An 18,124-nucleotide genomic window follows, 5' to 3' on the forward strand; every position below is an offset into this window, starting at 1 on the left:
AAAAGCATGGAGAGAGGCCAGGTGCGGTGGCTCACACCTTTAATCCCAGCACTTTGGGAGGCTGAGGCAGGCAGATCACAAGGTCAGGAGATCAAGACCATCCTGGCTAACACAGTGAAACCCCATCTCTACTAAAAAATACAAAAAATTAGCCGGGCGTGGTGGCGGGTGCCTATAGTCCCAGTTACTCAGGAGGCTGAGGCAGAAGAATGGTGTGAACCCGGGAGGCGGAGCTTGCAGTGAGCTGAGATTGCACCACTGTACTCCAGCCTGGGCGACAGAGTCAGACTCCATCTCAAAAAAAATAAAAAGAGCATGGAAAGAGTCGGGAGACTAAAAGAATCCTAAGATGCTGGATTAGAACTAGAAGCATTAGCAAATAAACTCATTTAAAATACAACACATACAGATAGCTATAGAAATATATATATGTTCACACATATACTGATGTTTGTATTATGTGTATATATATATATATACACACACACACGCACATATATATACACACATGTATATATATATTTCCTAGTTCTGTCTGCTAAGAGGTCCTAGAAGCAATGACATCCGAGTAGTAATGAAAATACTAGGTGACCAGATCTTGGATACTAAATACCATCTTCCACCAAACAGAAGTCCACTAAAGGGTTCCTTGGAGAAATAACCAAATAAAGGGCTGCAGCAGGGAAAGTGCCAAAATAAGCCTGGAAATCTTGCTGTGCCAGAAATTCTCAGCAAATGATAGGAACACGTCAAAAAGAACAAAGGCCCCAATATGAAAGAATTCTCAGTGGTCAAATCTGGGAAAATCTGAGAATCAGAATAAAATGAGAGTAGTGGTTTACCAACCACCAAATAAAAAAGAAATCAGTAAGTTTATCACAGAAGGAAAGAAGGAAGGAAGGAAGGAAGGAAGGAAGGAAGGAAGGAAGGAAGGAAGGAAGGAAGGAAGGAAGGAAGGAGGGAAGGAAGGAATTCTTATAGTACAATGTCAATTAACAATGACAGAATGATAGAATGATAGAGTTAGACAGTTACCATTTGGGAACCATTAGAGTAGTAACTGATATAGAGTGGGTTTATTAATGAGGCTAGGGCTCATGGGTAGAGGTTTAATAAGAAAAGGATATTGGTGTCATGTCAGATTATCTCCCCCAAAATAGCAATAAAATACAAAATGGGAAGCAGTAGCTTTACAGTGGTGAAACCTGGAAGATACCAACTTGACCAAGTGATCATGTGAATATATCACAGGATGATATGATCGCATAGGAACATCACATAGTATTTACACTACAATGTATACCCTCATTTTATTCTGATGCTCAAATTTTCCCAGATTTGACCACTGGGAGTTCATTCATATTGGGGGCTTTGTTCTTTTTAACATGTTCATTTGCTGAGAATTTCCGGCACAAGATTTTCTGGGCTGATTTTGCACTTTCCCAGCCCTAGAATTGGTCATTTCTCCAAGGAACCCCTTAGTGGCTTAGGATCATCTTGTAGAATAGAAGACTTGTACTCTTTAAGACTGTTAAGGACATCAGAGACAGGAAAAGACTAAAGAACTGTTCCAGATTAAAGGACACTGATGAGACATAAGAAGTAAAAGCAATGAATGTTTGCAAGTAAAATCCTAGACTAGACAAACAAATCATTATTGAAACAGATGGCAAATTTGAATGGTGTCTTTGAATTGAATGATAGTGTTGTATCAATGTTTATCTCCTGACTGGAAGAAATATAGGATAGTAATACAGGAATGTGGCCTTGTTTTGGGGGGTAGGAGGATAGAGAATATACACTATAGTATTTAAAGGTGATGGGTCAACACATCTCTCTCTCTTGAAAGGGAGAAAGAGAGAAATAGAGTAAATGCGGCAAAATTTAACAACTGAGGAATCTGCTAAAGGGCATGCAAGAGTTCTTTGCACTGTTCTTACAACTTTTCTATAGGTTTCAAACTATTTCAAAATTTTCAAATGTATGTATATATACATGTGTATATGTGTGTGTGTACATATCCATAATCCAACTACTTCTCATTACTCCACTGCTACTATTGTAACTCATGGGGATTGCTATAGTAGCTTCCAAATGTCTCCCTACTTCTGCCCTTGCCCCTCTTTCAGTCTATTTCCAACAGAGCTGCTAAAGTGAACCTATAAAAGCAAAGGATGTTATTGGGAGTCAGGATTCTCATAGTGGCAGAAGAGAAATACAAGCATATAGTGCAAGAAGGTGAAAAAGAACCCTGCGATGTTACCTTTGAAGTGTAAAGTATATTAAAATGAATTGATGCTTTTAAAATAAATATTTCCTCATTCTTAGGAAATACATGGTGAAGTGTTTAGGAGTTTCATATTATCTGCAGCCCGCTTTCAGATGTGAAAGAGGAGGAAAGTGTGGGTAATATTAAGAGATAAAGTGAATGTGGCAGGATTTTAACAGTTGGTAAATCTAGATAAGGAAAATGCAGGTTTATCAATGTATTTATCTTTCGACTTTTCTGTGGTTAAAAAAATAACTGAAGGTGGGTTGATAAATATACTTGTATATTTATAGAACATTCTGGAAGAATCCATAAGAAACTGTTAGCATTAGTCACCCCGAAGTATCTCTAAAACCTATTGCCTATTTCTATATCCTTTGCACCAGTCCCACACTATTAGATTTCGCTCAACAGTAGTAAACGATGGTGGTTATTATTTTTAGTGTACTCAGCAAGCTTTCCCACCTCACCTCCATCTTGCCCATTTATTTATTCATTTACTCCTTATAAGTTTAATAAGATGAGACACAGTCACTGGGTTTAGCAATGTGGAAAACAATAGTGCCCTTAAAAACAGCAGTTTCAGGCCAGGCATGATGGCTCATGCCTATAATCCCAGCACTTTGGGAGGCCGAGGTGGGTGGATCACCTGAGGTCGGGAGTTTGAGACCAGCCTGACCAGCATGGTGAAACCCCGTCTCTACTAAAAATACAAAATTTAGTAGCTCGCACCTGTAATCCCAGCACTTTGGGACACGGAGGTGGGTGGGCGGATCATGAGGTTAGGAGATGGAGACTATCCTGGCTAACACAGTGAAACCCCGTTTCTACTAAAAATGCAAAAAAAAAAAAAAAAAAAAAAAAATTAGCCAGGCATGGTGGCAGGCGCCTGCAGTCCCAGCTACTCGGAAGGCTGAGGCAGAAGAATGGTGTGAACCTGGGAGGTGGAGCTTGCAATAAGCCCAGTGAGTCACTGCACTCCAGCCTGGGTGACAGAGAGAGACTGTCTCAAAAAAAAAAAAAGTTAGCCGGGCTTGGTGACAGGCACCTGTAATCCCAGCTACTGCGGAAGCTAAGGCAGGAGAATCGCTTGAATCCGGGAGGCGGAGGTTGCAGTGAGCCGAGATCGTGCCACTGCACTCTAGCCTGGGCAACAGAGCAAGACTGTCTCAAAAAAATAATAATTTAAAAAAAAAATTTTTTTTTAAAACAGCAGTTTCTGTGGAGCAGTGGCACCTGTCTGGACTGAGTTCCAGTGACAACGAGAAATAAAAAACTAGAGTCAGCAGTGAACATGGAGATTTTTTAAAAGGAATTCTGCCGTAACATACAGTAGAGAAATGCAGTAACAGCAAGAGAGGAAGTAACATTGAACAGAGTTTTGAGTTTGTTGGTTTTGTTTTTTTTTTTTTTTTTACTCTAGAGTACTATCTAGACATAGAAACAGTACTTCTAGGAGAAATAACATGTTCATTTACTGACAGAGATGATCTAGTAGAGAGGGGAAATGCTGACGCAGGAAACAGGAGGAAGAATAGCTTGAGCAATATTCTTGAACAAAAGAGGAAGGATCTAAAGCACATATGGAAGGAGTGGCTCTAGCTAGGAGCAAGAAGCCACTCATTCTCAGCAACAAAAGAGAAAGCAAACATATTGGTAGGTGGGTAAATGAGGTAGTGGGAGGCTGTAGAAGCTCTCTTCTGATTCAAAGGATGGGAGAGATGTTGGAGGTTTGAAGATAGAAGAAACTTTATAAAGCAATCATCAGAGTGGGATAGTAAAAGGACCAGGGAAATACGATTGTTCTGGCAACACTTAAAGTGAGACCAGTCAGGATAGCTGAAGTGTTTTTTTCAGCCAAATTCAGCTATAGTAAGGCATGTGTGAAGTGGGCAAAACTGAATTTAACTAATAGGTTTATCCAAGAGAAACCTACAAGACAAGAGACAGACAAGGATATGAAAGGTGAAAGGAAGGAAATGATGACAATGATTGTTCATGGTATTTAAACTGGGTAAGCGTGACATGATGAACTGAAGGGAATGAGAGACACTGGAAACATGGCAAAATCTCAGAAGGACTGAACAACTATTGAAACTGGAATACCGCCGGGCACGGTGGCTCAAGCCTGTAATCCCAGCACTTTGGGAGGCCGAGGCGGGTGGATCACGAGGTCAGGAGATCAAGACCATCCTCTCTAACATGGTGAAACCCCGTCTCTACTAAAAAAAAAAAAATGGCCGGGCGTGGTGGCGGGCGCCTGTAGTCCCAGCTACTAGGAGGCTGAGGCAGGAGAATGGCGTGAGCCCGGGAGGCCGAGCTTGCAGTGAGCGGAGATCGCGCCACTGCACTCCAGCCTGGGCGACACAGCGAGACTCCGTCTCAAAAAAAAAAAAAAAAGAAACTGGAATACCAAAGGGAGTAAGCTGGTAAAACAGGTGAAGGTAGTCAGAGCAGGATGTTTGAAAGTGAGATGTTATTGGTAGTGACAAGACTTAGGCTTATGATCAGGAAAGCAAATGGCCGAGACTGGGTAAAAGGTACAATCAGTGATAAAGAGAAGGTCCAGAAAATGAGAGGTCAGTATATCTGAAGGATCTTCTCTAAGGATACTGAAATCATCCAAGAATCATGATACAAGTAATGGTGAAGAAAGTAACAGTAAGCTAGAGGCAAAATTTTTTCAAAAAATCAAGGAGAAGCCAGGCATGGTGGCATTTGTTTGTAGTCCCAGCTACTCAGGAGGCTGAGGCAAGAGAATCCCTTGACCCCAGGAGTCTGAGGATGCAGTGAGCTGTGATTGCTCCACCGCATACTCCAGCTCCAACCCAGGCAAGAGAACAAGACCCCATCTCTAAAAGAAAAAAAAAAAGTGAAAGAGAGTGATCCAGGAATCAGGAGAGGTAGAGGATGGGATATTGTGACAAAATGAGATTTAAACTTAGATATTTTTAGGGAGGAGGAAAGGAGAATAGTAGTGAAGGACAATGGAGACACCTATCCCACCATCAGAGGCCCTATGGTGAAAAGGTTTTGAGAATAAAATTAGCAATCGTTCACCGGGGCATTAAGGGAAGTTGTGTCATCCGGGAGCACCAGATTTTGGTTTAGTGCTAGAAAGCCAAGAGAACCTTCACAGAAGAGACTGAAAAACCACAGTGGCAGACGGAAGCTTCTCATCTTGATACACATATCTTAAGTACAGCTGACAGAAGGAAAAAGGAGAAAAGAGAAAGGAGGAGGAGGAGGGAAGAAAGCAGAAAAAGTATCTTTTGCACAAATTCAAGCAAGAGTAAAAGAGAAGAGGGAAGGAGAGAGGAGGGTAAAACATACAGATGGCAAATAAGCATATGAAAAGATGCTCAACATCATATGTCATCAGGAAACTGCAAATTAAAACAAGATACCACTACACACCTATTAGAATGACTAAAATCCAAAGTACTGGCAACACCAAATATTAGCAAGGATGTGGAGCATCAGAAATGCTCATTCACTGCTAGTGGGAATCCAAAATCATATAGCCACTTTGGAAGACAGTTTGGCAATTTCTTACAAAGCAAACAAAAAACATGTTCTTACCATACAATCCAGAAATTGTACTCCTTGATATTTACCCAAACAATTTGAAAATGCATGTCCACACAAAAACCTGCACACAAATGTTTTCAGCACTTTTATATATAATTGCCAAAAGTTGGAAGCAACCAGGTTGTGCTTCAATAGGTAAGTAGATAAGCAAACTGTGAATTTATGGACTAAACTGTGTCCTCCAAAATTCTTATGTTGAAGCCCTAACCCCAAATATGACTATATTGAGAGATACAGTCTTTAGGAGGTAATTAAGGTTAAATGAGGTCATAAAAGTGGGGCGCTAATCTGATAGGACTGTGGCCTTATAAGAAGAAGATCCTCTCTCTCAATGCCATGTAAGGACACAAGAAGGCAGCCATGCGCAAGCCAGGAAGAGGGCCCTAACCAGAACCTGAACATGGTGCCACCTTGATCTTGAACTCTAACCTCCAGAACTGTGAGAAAATAAATTTCTGTTGCTTAAACCACTCAGTGTGTGGTGCTGTCTTATGGCAGCCTAGGCAGACTAATAGGCTATGGAACATCCATGCAATATAATACTATTTAGAGCTAAGAAGAAATGAGCTATCAAGCCATGAAAAGACATGGAGAGACCTTAAGTGCATATTGCTAAGTGAAAGAAGCCAATTCAAAAATGCTACATACTGTATGATTCCAACTATATGACATTCTGAAAAAGGCAAAACTATGGAGACAATGAAAATATCAGTGGTTACCTGACCAGAGACAGGGAAGAGGAGGGAGGAAAAAATAGGTAGAGCACAGGGCTTTTTTAGGGCAGTGAAACTATTCTGTATGATACTGTAATTATGGACACATGTCATTATACATTTGTCAAAACCCATAGAACAGGTTGGGAACCAGGCCACGCAGCAGGAGGTGAGCAGCAGATGGGTGAGTGAGTGAAGCTTCATCTGTATTTACAGCCATTCCCCATCACTTGCATTACCGCCTGAACTCCACGAACTGTCAGATCAGCAGCAGCATTAGATTCTCATAGGAGTGCGAACCCTATTGTGAACTGCACATGAGGGATCTAGATTGCACATTCCTTATGAGAATCTAATACCTGATGATCTAATCACTGTCTCCCATCACCCCCAGATGAGACCATCTAGCTGCAGGAAAACAAGCTCAGGGCTCCCACTAATTCTATATTATGTTGAGTTGTATAATTATTTCATTATATATTACAGTGTAATAACAATACAAATAAAGTGCACAGTAAATGTAATGCACCTGAATCATCCCGAAAACATCTCCTGTGCCTCCCCGTCCCCACCCCGTGGAAAAATTGTCTTTCATGAAACCAGTCCCTGGTGCCAAAACGCAGGGGACCCCAGCCATAGAATGTACAACAGAGTGAACTTTAAACTATGGGCTTATAATAATAAGGTAATAATAATGTATCAATACTGGCTTATCAGTTGCAACCAATGTACCACACTAATGCAAAATGTTACCAATAGGGGAAGCTGGGGATGGAGGGGAAGTACATGGAACTCTTTTTACTATCTGCTCAATTATTGTGTAAATCTATAATTATACTTAAAAAGTAGGCCCATTATTTAAAATAATTATGTGAAATTCAAATTTCAGTGTCTATAAAGCTTTATAGAAACACAGCCATGCTCACTTGTTTATGTTGTCTCTGGCTGCTTCTGTACTATCACAGCAGACTTGAGTAGTTTCAACAGTGACCATGTAATCACAAAGCCTAAAATATTTACCATCTGGACCTTTACAGAAAATGTTTGAAGATCCTTGTTCTAAATTTCATTACCTACATTAAAAGAAAAGGAAAGCACATCCCTCACAGGCTCTTCTGAGTTAATCACTTTATTTAAATTGTTTAGAGTTGTTAAAATCACAAGACATACTAATTACATAATCTGATTTTAAAATTTTAACTAGATAGTATCTAATATTAAAAAAAAAAAAAAATCAAGGCTAGGCACAGTGGCTTGAGCCTGTAATCCCAGTACCTGGGAAGTTGAGGCAGGATGACTGCTTGAGGCCAGTTAGAGACCAGCCTGGGCAACACAGCAAGACCCCTGTCTCTACCAAAATTTCAAAAATTAAGAATTAACCAGGCATGGTGGTGGTGTGCACCTGTAGTGCTAGCGACTCAGGAGGCTGAGATGCAAGGATCACTTGAGCCCAGGAGTTTCAGGTCACAGTAAACTATGATTGCATCACTGCACTCCAGCCTGGGCGACAGAGCGAGACCCTGTCTCTAAAAGAAAAAAAAAAAAAAAACAAGTAAATCAGTGAAGTACTTGAACATCCAAAACAGCAACTGTCACAGAATGAAACACTAGCAGACAATAGTGTTTCACTCTATTGCCAACAAAATCTATCCTACTTACTGAACACCTAAGGAATTAAAGTGTTCAAAGAAGAGAAGACTGTTAACAGTTTGAAAAGGGAAACCTGGAAAACAATGGAAATGGGCACATTCAGGGAGGGGCAGGGCAGGATACCTGATAGAAGTGAGTCAGTGAACTGACTACAAAGAACGGAATGCTCTGTTAGAGGACATTAAGTCAAGTGATCAGATAAGTCAGGAAAATGCAGCCTGGGTATCAGAAGACAACATAAAATAATGCCATGAAGAAGCGTCCCACAGTTATAGTTTAAGAAATGTCGCTGGCCAGGCACAGTGGCTCACACCTGTAATCCCAGCACTTTGGGAGGCCAAGGTGGGCGGATCACCTGAGGTGGGGAGTTCCAGACCAGCCTGACCAACATGGAGAAACCCCGTCTCTACTTAAAATACAAAATTAGCTGGGCTTGGTGGTGCATGCCTGTAATCCCAGTTACTCGGGAGGCTGAGGCAGGAGAATCGCTTGAACCCGGGAGGCAGAGGTTGCGGTGAGCCGAAATCGTGCCATTACACTCCAGCCTGGGCAACAAAAGCAAAACTCCATCTCAAAAAGAAAAAGAAAAGTCATGAAAATATAACAGCTGACTAGCTGACAAAAACAAATCATAACTACCCAATATATTCAAGTAGTCTTATTAATAACCAGGGATCTTAGGAAGAATAAAATCTGCAGACACGAGTTAAGAAAGCATTATAGAATAGATACTAGGGGTACAGACTTTGGAGGTTGAAAAACCCGGTCTGATCCTACTTCTGCCATTAACTAGCTCTAAGATTCTGAGCACAAATTCTGTTAGCCTCAGTTTCCTCATCTCTAAAATAAACAGTACCTCATTGGACTGTTGGTAGGATTAAACAAAATACTGCATGTCAAGAGTTTAGCAGGGTGCCTGACACAAAGAAAGTGCTAAATAAATGGTTACTGTTACTAATGTACTTGGCTTAGGAAAATGGGAATAGAAGTCTTAAGTTTTCCAGCAACTCTTAGAAAATCTACCCAAGGATTGAAATAAATCTCCAATAGAATATAGTTTTAGAGAACATCTGCCCTTGAAAAACTTAAATGATTTTGTTCAATAAATAGTTGGGATTCCTTCCACTCATGCTATTGAGAATGCTGATCCAAGGGAGAAAGATAAACTGGGTTCCCCCCAATTCCGAGGCTGATGAGTGGTGTAGGCTTACTAGGGGGCCCATTTGGGAACCTACACAATCCCAAATTCATATTGGAACCTAAGAACAATATTACTATTATATCTTGCAATCAAGAGGAGAATAAAAGTCTTCTCTAAATACTTAGATAACAAAGCTTCTCCATTCTCATTTCCACCTCATTCCATTCCACCCTTCCTGACTACCAAAACCAAACAAAATATCCATTAACAAGAAAATTAAGAGCTGTATCTGGAGAGCAGTCAGGATTCTACCATGAGTATTAGGTCTAGCTAAGCAGGGACCCGAGGTCAGGTGCTTGGGTGTTTTGCTTTTCTGCCAAGATGGACGTCAGGCTTAAACCAATAGTAAAAGCTGTAAGATTAGGATTTCTTGTATATAATCACATTCTCTCATGCACACCAAACACACAAAAACCCACTCCATTGTGCTCACTGCCCACATTTCACACTCAGGAAACAGCTTGCAGCCTTTTTGGCGGTCCCAGTCATCTTGCCCTAAACCTCCTAATGACGTCCAGTGTTAGCCACACAAAAAGATCATCCAGTACTTCCCCAACGGGAACAGTGAAAAACGATAGTTAACTCCAGTTAGACAATATTCTACTCTCCCTGTGGCCAGGACAGAAGCCGAACGATCCTCCCAGACTCTTACAGGGTCACGAACGAGAGTGACGAGTGGCCTCACTAACCACGCAGGGTTGGTCCACACCTGTCACCACGAGTGGGCGGAAGTAGGGAGGAAGAAAACTGTAGATGCGAAGCCGAGCCAACCCGGTGCATTATCAGATCCCACTCACCCCAATCTTCATCCAGCCTGTGAGAGAGTCCCGGGCTAAAAGGTGACTCCATGGTGCCGGCAACACCTCCCGACTCCCCCATATCACAAGTTTGTCTTCCCTGGAACTCCGTGATTAATATCTGGGACGGCGGCGGCAGGCGGACAAAATACTCCGTAACGCTGACGAGACGGTGGCCGAGTAAAGACAAACTGCTTCTGCCGCACGAGGGACTTAGTAGGACATAGGAGAACGTCAGAGACTAAGCAAATTTAAACGGACCTCTGAGTAAATATTTCCCTTTTGGAGTTTTCAGGACTTTCTGTCCCGCTGTTTAATGGGGGAGGCGGGGTAAGACACGCAGACATCGCTTCAAGTGAACAAAATTTATCAATATTAAAATAAAAGTAAAGCCCTTTTCTGAACATTCTGGCTTATTCCTTGATTATCCTTCTTAATACCACACCGTAGCTATCTCAGAACAAAATTAGAGACTAATAGTCAATTTAATTTAATTTTACAAATAATTCTCTATTAGTGTAAAATTCTTCATATACGCATGTATGAAAGAAAACACTACTATTTTCCACATTCGTGAAAATTGCTTAACTGGCACAGTATCCGAGGTAAGTGGTACTATAAAACATACTTCTAGAAAGCCTACTTTTATTTAAATAAATTGAAACAAAGCAAATATAAAAGATAACCCCCCCAAATTTATCTCCTAAAGATAAGTTTCTAAAGCATAGTATTTAGTCAAAGTCCAAGCGAGCCTCCCCTAAGACCTACAGTAATCGAAGTTCCCAATATCTGTGTTACTAAAACATTCGGGGTTTATTGAAAGGAAATTCACACACATCACGAACTCCAACTGAAAATATGAACTGAGTTTGATAAAGCAGTTTCAAGAACGCTACTTAAGAGAATTTCTTTTTCATCCATTTTAAATTTCAGCGGCCAGTGAATATTTAAAATACTATAACATAAGAACACGTATGCCTCTAGGACCACGTGGAGTCTTTCCCATGGGTGGTAAGCAAAACAAATGTGCTTCCCAGAACCCTCCAAACTGCTCCTGGCTGTATATTACTACAGATTACATAATGAGGAGCGTTCCGGGAGGCAAGCCCAGAAAAAGACCATGAAATCCCCTTACGTCAGATGTGACTACTTTTGTCATCAGAAAACTAATAAATTTTCATTTAAGGTGAAATTTATAACACTTTTATTCTCACCCGATTACAAATTCAAAAATTGCCATAAAAACTAAAATAAGACCAGGCGCGGTGGCTCACTCCTGTAATCCCAGGACTTTGGAAAGCAGAGTGGGGCGGACCACGAGGTTAGGAGTTTGAGACCACCCTGGCCAACATAGTGAAACCCAGTCTCCACTGAAAATACAAAAAATTAGCCGGGCGTGGTGGCGGGCGCCTGTAATCCCAGCTACTCGGGAGGCTGAGGCAGGAAAATCGCATGAACCCGGGAGGCAGAGGTTGCAGCGAGCCAAGATCGCGCCGCTGCACCCCAGCCCGGTCGACATTGCGAGACTCCGTCTCAAAAAAAAAATTAATAAATAAACTAAAATAAAATCAGCAAGTCTTCTGTATCCCACTAGACACCTTAGTCTTTTAAGAAACTCACCATGACAAATCGCCAATTTTTTAAATTTCCAAAATATTTTATTTTTTATTCAAAAAGTGCAAGTAATTATGAAACAAACATTTTTGGCCTATCACCGAGAATTTTAAAATTTAACATTTTTCATTTTTTGTCCCAGATTTTTCATAAGAAATTAAATAAGACAGAATTGATTCCGCTTCTCCTCCCTGCTTCATTCTTCCTCTCTTGGCATAGGCCACTTCTACCATGAATTTTATGGGTATAAAATTCTATTTTATAAAAATAAAAGTGTAATTCTAGTCCACTTTTATTTTTACTTTTACGATGCTTAAACATGTTTATAGACACATGCATTTAGTGTCATTTGGGGTTTTTTTTTTTAATGTATGTAAACTTATACTCTAAGGTTCTCCAAATCATTTTCTTATTGGACATTACTTTTAAGGATCTACCCATGGTATTTCCTTGAATAAATACATATATCACAATTTATTTTTCCATTTCCCTAAGGATGGACAAAATTTGGGTTGTTTCAATTGTTTACATAAAATATATCCTTGTATGGCTCTCCTTGGGCATATATGCAAGAATCTCTCTCTCTCTCTCCCTCCTTTTTTTTTTTTTTTTTTTTTTTTTTGAGACAGGTTCACTTTTTCCCCTATGCTGGATTGCAGTGGCGCCATCTCAGCTCATGGCAGCTTGACCTCCCAGGTTTAAGTGATCCTCCTGCCTCTCCCCCAAATAGCTGAGACTATGGGAACCCACCACCACACCCGGCTAAATTTTGTAATTTTTGTAGAGACGGGATTTCGCCATGTTGCCCAGGCTGGTCTCAAAACTCCTGAGTTCAAGCAGTCCGCCTGCTTCTGCCTCCCAAAATGTTGAGATTACAGGCGTGAGCCACCGCACCCAGCCTCAAGAATGTCTTTAATAATGTATGTACTATTTTATCGGTTTACACCCTCGCTAGCATTGATGAGTTCTCTTTGCTCCACATTCTCTCCAACACAAGATATGGTCAGACCTTTATCATTTTTATCACTGTGAAAATTGCAATTTATATTTCCCTAACAAAGTGGTGCATTCTTCCATACTTATGAAACCTTATTTCCTCTTCTGTGAACTGTCCACTCTTACCTTTTATAAAGTTTGCTACGGAGTTTTCTTTCACAAATGATGTGTACATCATTAGATAGCCTGCTCTATTCATTGACTGTATAAACTAAAAATAAACTCCTAAGTCCCCCACCAACGGAATAGGCCCCTTGTGGCCAAGGGGATCCTAGAAAACCTTAAAACTGAGTTTTAGACCACGGTGGAACAGGTTAGACACACCTTGTTATACTCCCTCTCTTTTGTGGTTTAGACACAACTGGCCAGCATTAATGTTAAAATAGAGATGATAAGACTGACAGAACAGACTCTGGCACTAAGAAGCCAAATTGTAAACAAGACCTAAAGCCATTCCAGGCAAGGCTTTAGTCCCACACCCCTATACTTAAAGAATAAACTGTGTTCTAACTGCCACAAGTTCTTCTCTAGCAGCTAAATAAATACAGGCCTCAAGAGAAACAATATTAAAACAATGTGCAGCTCCACCAGATGCTGACTTACTGATCCCCAGCCCCCATTCCACCAGCCGTAGCTACAGCTTTCATTGGACAACTTTTTGTCGATTTCAGTAACTTTCTCCAGATAAGAACACCACCGGCCATGGACTGGTTCTAGCTGGTTTACAGAGGTTGCATATTTGCATGGCTTCATGTCCTGAAAGACCTTTCGATGTATAGGGCTCATTGTAATATATTCAAATGTTAAGTCTCGGCTGGGTGTGGTGGCTCACACCTGTAATTCCAGTACTTTGGGAGGCCGGGGTGGGCAGATCACGAGGTCAGGAGCTTGAGACCAGCCTGGCCAAAATGGGGAAACCCCATTTCTACTAAAAATACAAACATTAGCCAAGCATGGTGGCGGGTTCCTGTAATCCCAGCTATTTTAGGAGGCTGAGGCAGGAGGCTTGAAACCAGGAGGTGGAGGTTACAGTGAGCTGAGATCGCACCATTGCAGTCCAGCCTGGGTGCTAGAGCAAGACTCCGTCTCAGCAACAACAAAAGAGTTAAGTCTCGGCCGGGCGCGGTGGCTCAAGCCTGTAATCCCAGCACTTTGGGAGGCCGAGACGGGCGGATCATGAGGTCAGGAGATCGAGACCATCCTGGCTAACACGGTGAAACCCGTCTCTACTAAAAAAATACAAAAAACTAGCCGGGAGTGGTGGCGGGCGCCTGTAGTCCCAGCTACTCGGGAGGCTGAGGCAGGAGAATGGCGTGAACCCGGGAGGCGGAGCTTGCAGTGAGCTGAGATCCGGCCACTGCACTCCAGCCTGGGCGACAGAGCAAGACTCCGTCTCAAAAAAAAAAAAAAAAAAAAGAGTTAAGTCTCCATCCCAAAGTGAATATGGGTCGTATGTTACATGAGTTTTTTGTTCAATATACATGTATCAGGACCACTTTCATGAATATCCATAGTTCTTCCTGTAACCTATTGAAAATCTATGTTTAGCCAGCCTGTTCAGCCTGAAGCTCCTACACTACAAGCCCTTCTCCTTCAAAGTGCCTGTTTCTGGAGGCACGCTTCCCAGCCTGCAGGATGGCAAACTTGCAGGCCATAAAGTCTCCCCTTCTTTTCTAAATTTATTCATTGTGGGGTTTTTTAATGTATACATTTTTTAAAGAGAGAGAGAGTCTCACTTTGTTGCCCAGGCTGGTCTCAAACTTCTAGGCTCAAGCTATCCTTCTGCCTCAGCCTCCCAAAGCACTGGGATTATAGGCGTGAGCCACCGCACCCTGTCCATTGTTGGGTTTCTTTTTAACACTTGGTATACATGTTGTAAATATCTTCTCCCAGGTTGACACTTGTCCTCTTTGTTTACGGGGCTTTTGTTCTCTAGATTTTAATTTCAATGTAGTCAAATTTATCAATCTGTTGTTATGATAGCTGACATTTATAGCTTTCTTAAGAAATCCTTCCCTCTCCTGAGGTCATTAAGACTGTTGTTTTTATTTTCATAGTTTTATAGTTTTGTTTTTCACATCCTTTTTTTTTTTCTATTCAGCTATTATTGGGGTATAGCAACACTGTGGATTTTTGTACAGCAATCTTGTGCCAAAAACCTTGTTGAATTCTGTTATTCTAATATTTTGTCTGTGCCAGGCACAGTGGTACACACCTGTAATCCCAGCTTCTTGAGAAGCTGAGGCAGGAGGATTGCTTGAACCCAGGCGTTCAAGGCTAGCCTGGGCAATATAGCAAGATTCTGTCTTTAAAAAAAAAAAAATCATATTATGATAGATGGAAACTAGTATGTGATAAAAATGACTTTAAAAAAATTATCTAAAGTTACTGAGGATTTTTTATTTAGAAGAACATTATGCAAACACCAACCTTTTAAATTGTTTTATTTAATGTTTTAATTTGTAAAATAAACTTTTAGTATGAAAATTTTCAAACATGAGATGATGTAATGCATCCCTGTGTTCCTATCACCCAGCTCAGCTTCAACAATTTGCCATTCTTGTTTTATCTATCCTACCTCTCCTCTCCACAACTTTCTTCATTTTGTTTTGTGTTTTTCCCAGAATGGTTTTTTTTCCCCGCCTTAGACGGAGTCTCGCTCTGTCACCCAGGCTGGAGTGCAATGTGTGAGCTCAGCTCCCTGCAACCTGTGCCTCCCAGGTTCAAGCGATTCTCCTGCCTCAGCCTCCCAAGTAGCTGGAATTTCAGGTGCCTGCCACCATGCCCAGCTAATTTTTGTATTTTTAATAGAGATGAGAGTTCACCATGCTGGCCAGGCTGGTCTTGAACTCCTGACCTAAGGCGATCCACCTGCCTCGGCCTCCCAAAGTGGTGGGATTACAGGCGTGAGCCACCTTGCCCAGCCTTCCTGGAACATTTTAAAGCAAATCCAGATATCATATTATTTCACCCATAAATACTTCAACGTATATCTCTAAGAGACAAGGCCTCTTTTTTTTTTTTTGAGACAGAGTTTTGCTCTGTCGCCAGGCTGGAGTGCAGTGGCGTGATCACTGCAAACTCTGCCTCCCTCCTGGGTTCAAGCGATTCTTCTGCCTCAGCCTCCCGAGTAGCTGGGACTACAGGCGCATGCCACCACGCCCAGCTAATTTTTGTATTTTTTTAGTAGAGATGGGGTTTCACCATGTTGGCCAGGATGGTCTTGATCTCTTGACCTCGTGATCCATCCGCTTCAGCCTCCCAAAATGCTGGGATTATAGGCATGAGCCACTGCACCCAGCCTGCCTTTTCTTATTTTTCAAAAACATACTGATAATACCATTATCATATCCAACAAAATTAGTAATTCCTTAATATCATCTGATACTTGTTCCATGTTCAGTTTTCTGTCTCAAAAATGCCCTTCCTTCCAGTTAGTTTGTTAAAATCAGGAACCAAACAAGATCGTCACATTGCATTTAGTTCATATGACAATTCCCTCTCCATTTCTTCCCCCCATGCCATTTGCTGAAGAATCTAAGTCATTGGTCCTATAGAATTTCCCACTTTGATTCTGCTGATTACATCTTCATGGTGATGCTTAATTTGTTCCAGAAACTGCCAGTGACATCTAGAGGCTTGATTAGTTTTTGCTTTTGTTTTTGTTTGTTTTTGTAAGAATACTTCATAGGTACTTCCTTGCATCATAGCAGGAGGCATATACATACTGTCCCACTTTTAGAGATGTCGAGATTTATTATTGAGTTCAGATTTTTTTCCTAAGTCTTAAACTGTTTAGCCCCTTATTTTACTGCAATGGTTAGGACCTCTAATACGATACAGAAGGTAGGGGCTAGACATCTTTTAACTTGTTTCTAAATTTTAATGTGAATGTTTGAAAAGTTTTACCACTAAATAAGATTTTTTCCCACAGATTTTTCGTAGATACTCTGATTGAGGAAGCTTCCTTCCACTCTAGTTACCAGGCTTTCTTTTTAAATCGTTAAGTGTTGGATGTTATGGAATTCTTTTTCTTGAATCTACTCATTCGTTTTCAAGTTAAACCCTTGGAGTAGAAATACAATTTGAAAGAGAACCTTATGTCTAGAGACAATACCACTCTTTGGTCTAGGTAAGAGGAGTCCCTACCCTGGACCCACACTTTAGAAGACTTTACTCTGACCTCTGACTCTGTCCCCACAGGATAAGAATCCATACTGCCAACGTGATGTGCCCAGCTAGAACAGATGCCCCCTTCTAGAAGTGCATCTAACACTAAAATAGCTCCAAGCCTGCTTCTAAGGCTTGCTCAGGCCTCTTACCTCTTAAGAGTGAAATGGGCCAATGGTATACACCAGGGCTGTAGCCAGATCTTATACATATAGGTGGGGGATCCACATATATATATATGCACCAGGCTCTTCACGATGCAGAACAAATCAAGGGATGGGTAAATAAAGGAGGCACCCCGTGGGCGGGGGCCACCTCTCCCAGCATTGCCATGTTTTGTTATGGAATCATAAAATCAGATAATTCTTTTTTTTTTTTTTTTTGAGACGGAGTCTCCCTCTGCCGCCCAGGCTGGAGTGCAATGGCCGGATCTCAGCTCACTGCAAGCTCCGCCTCCTGGGTTTACGCCATTCTCCTGCCTCAGCCTCCGGAGTAGCTGGGACTACAGGCACCCGCCACCTCGCCCGGCTATTTTTTTGTATTTTTTAGTAGAGACGGGGTTTCACCGTGTTAGCCAGGATGGTCTCGATCTCCTGACCTTGTGATCCACCCGTCTCGGCCTCCCAAAGTGCTGGGATTACAGGCTTGATCCACCGTGCCCGGCATAATTTTATTTTTTTAAGACAGAGTGTAGCTCTGTCGCCCAGGCTGGAGTGCAGTGGCACAATCTCGGCTCACTGCAAACTCCGCCTCCCAGGTTCAAGCGATTCTCCTGCCTCCCCGCCTCCCAAGTAGCTGGGATTACAGGTGCCCACCACCATGCCTGGCTAATTTTATATTTTCAGTAGAGACGGGAATTCCCCCATGTTGGCCAGGCTGGTCTCAAACTCCTGACCTCAAGTGATCCACCCATCTTGGCCTCCCAAAGTGCTGGGATTACAAGCGTGAGCCACTGCACCTGGCCAATTTGTTAAGTTTTAAAAGTTAAAACAGGCCGGGCGCGGTGGCTCAAGCCTGTAATCCCAGCACTTTGGGAGGCCGAGACGGGCGGATCACAAGGTCAGGAGATCGAGACCATCTCTGGCTAACACGGTGAAACCCCGTCTCTACTAAAAATACAAAA

General features: G+C 41.7%; 1 protein-coding gene across 1 annotated transcript in view; it reads right to left on the reverse strand.

Moving 5' to 3' along the window:
• The window catches only part of ATF6 (activating transcription factor 6), a 229,754-nt gene extending 219,342 nt beyond the window's left edge, over positions 1-10,412 (reverse strand). The window contains exon 1 of the mRNA XM_017892659.1: positions 10,222-10,412. Within this exon, the coding sequence (XP_017748148.1) occupies positions 10,222-10,303 (82 nt within the window). The 5' untranslated portion in view covers positions 10,304-10,412. The remainder of the gene's footprint in view (positions 1-10,221) is intronic.
• Between the last annotated feature and the right edge of the window lie 7,712 nt (positions 10,413-18,124).

This window comes from Rhinopithecus bieti, unplaced genomic scaffold (genome assembly GCF_001698545.2).
Source record: "Rhinopithecus bieti isolate Rb0 unplaced genomic scaffold, ASM169854v2 scaffold_22442, whole genome shotgun sequence".
In the NCBI taxonomy this organism is placed as follows: domain Eukaryota; kingdom Metazoa; phylum Chordata; class Mammalia; order Primates; family Cercopithecidae; genus Rhinopithecus; species Rhinopithecus bieti.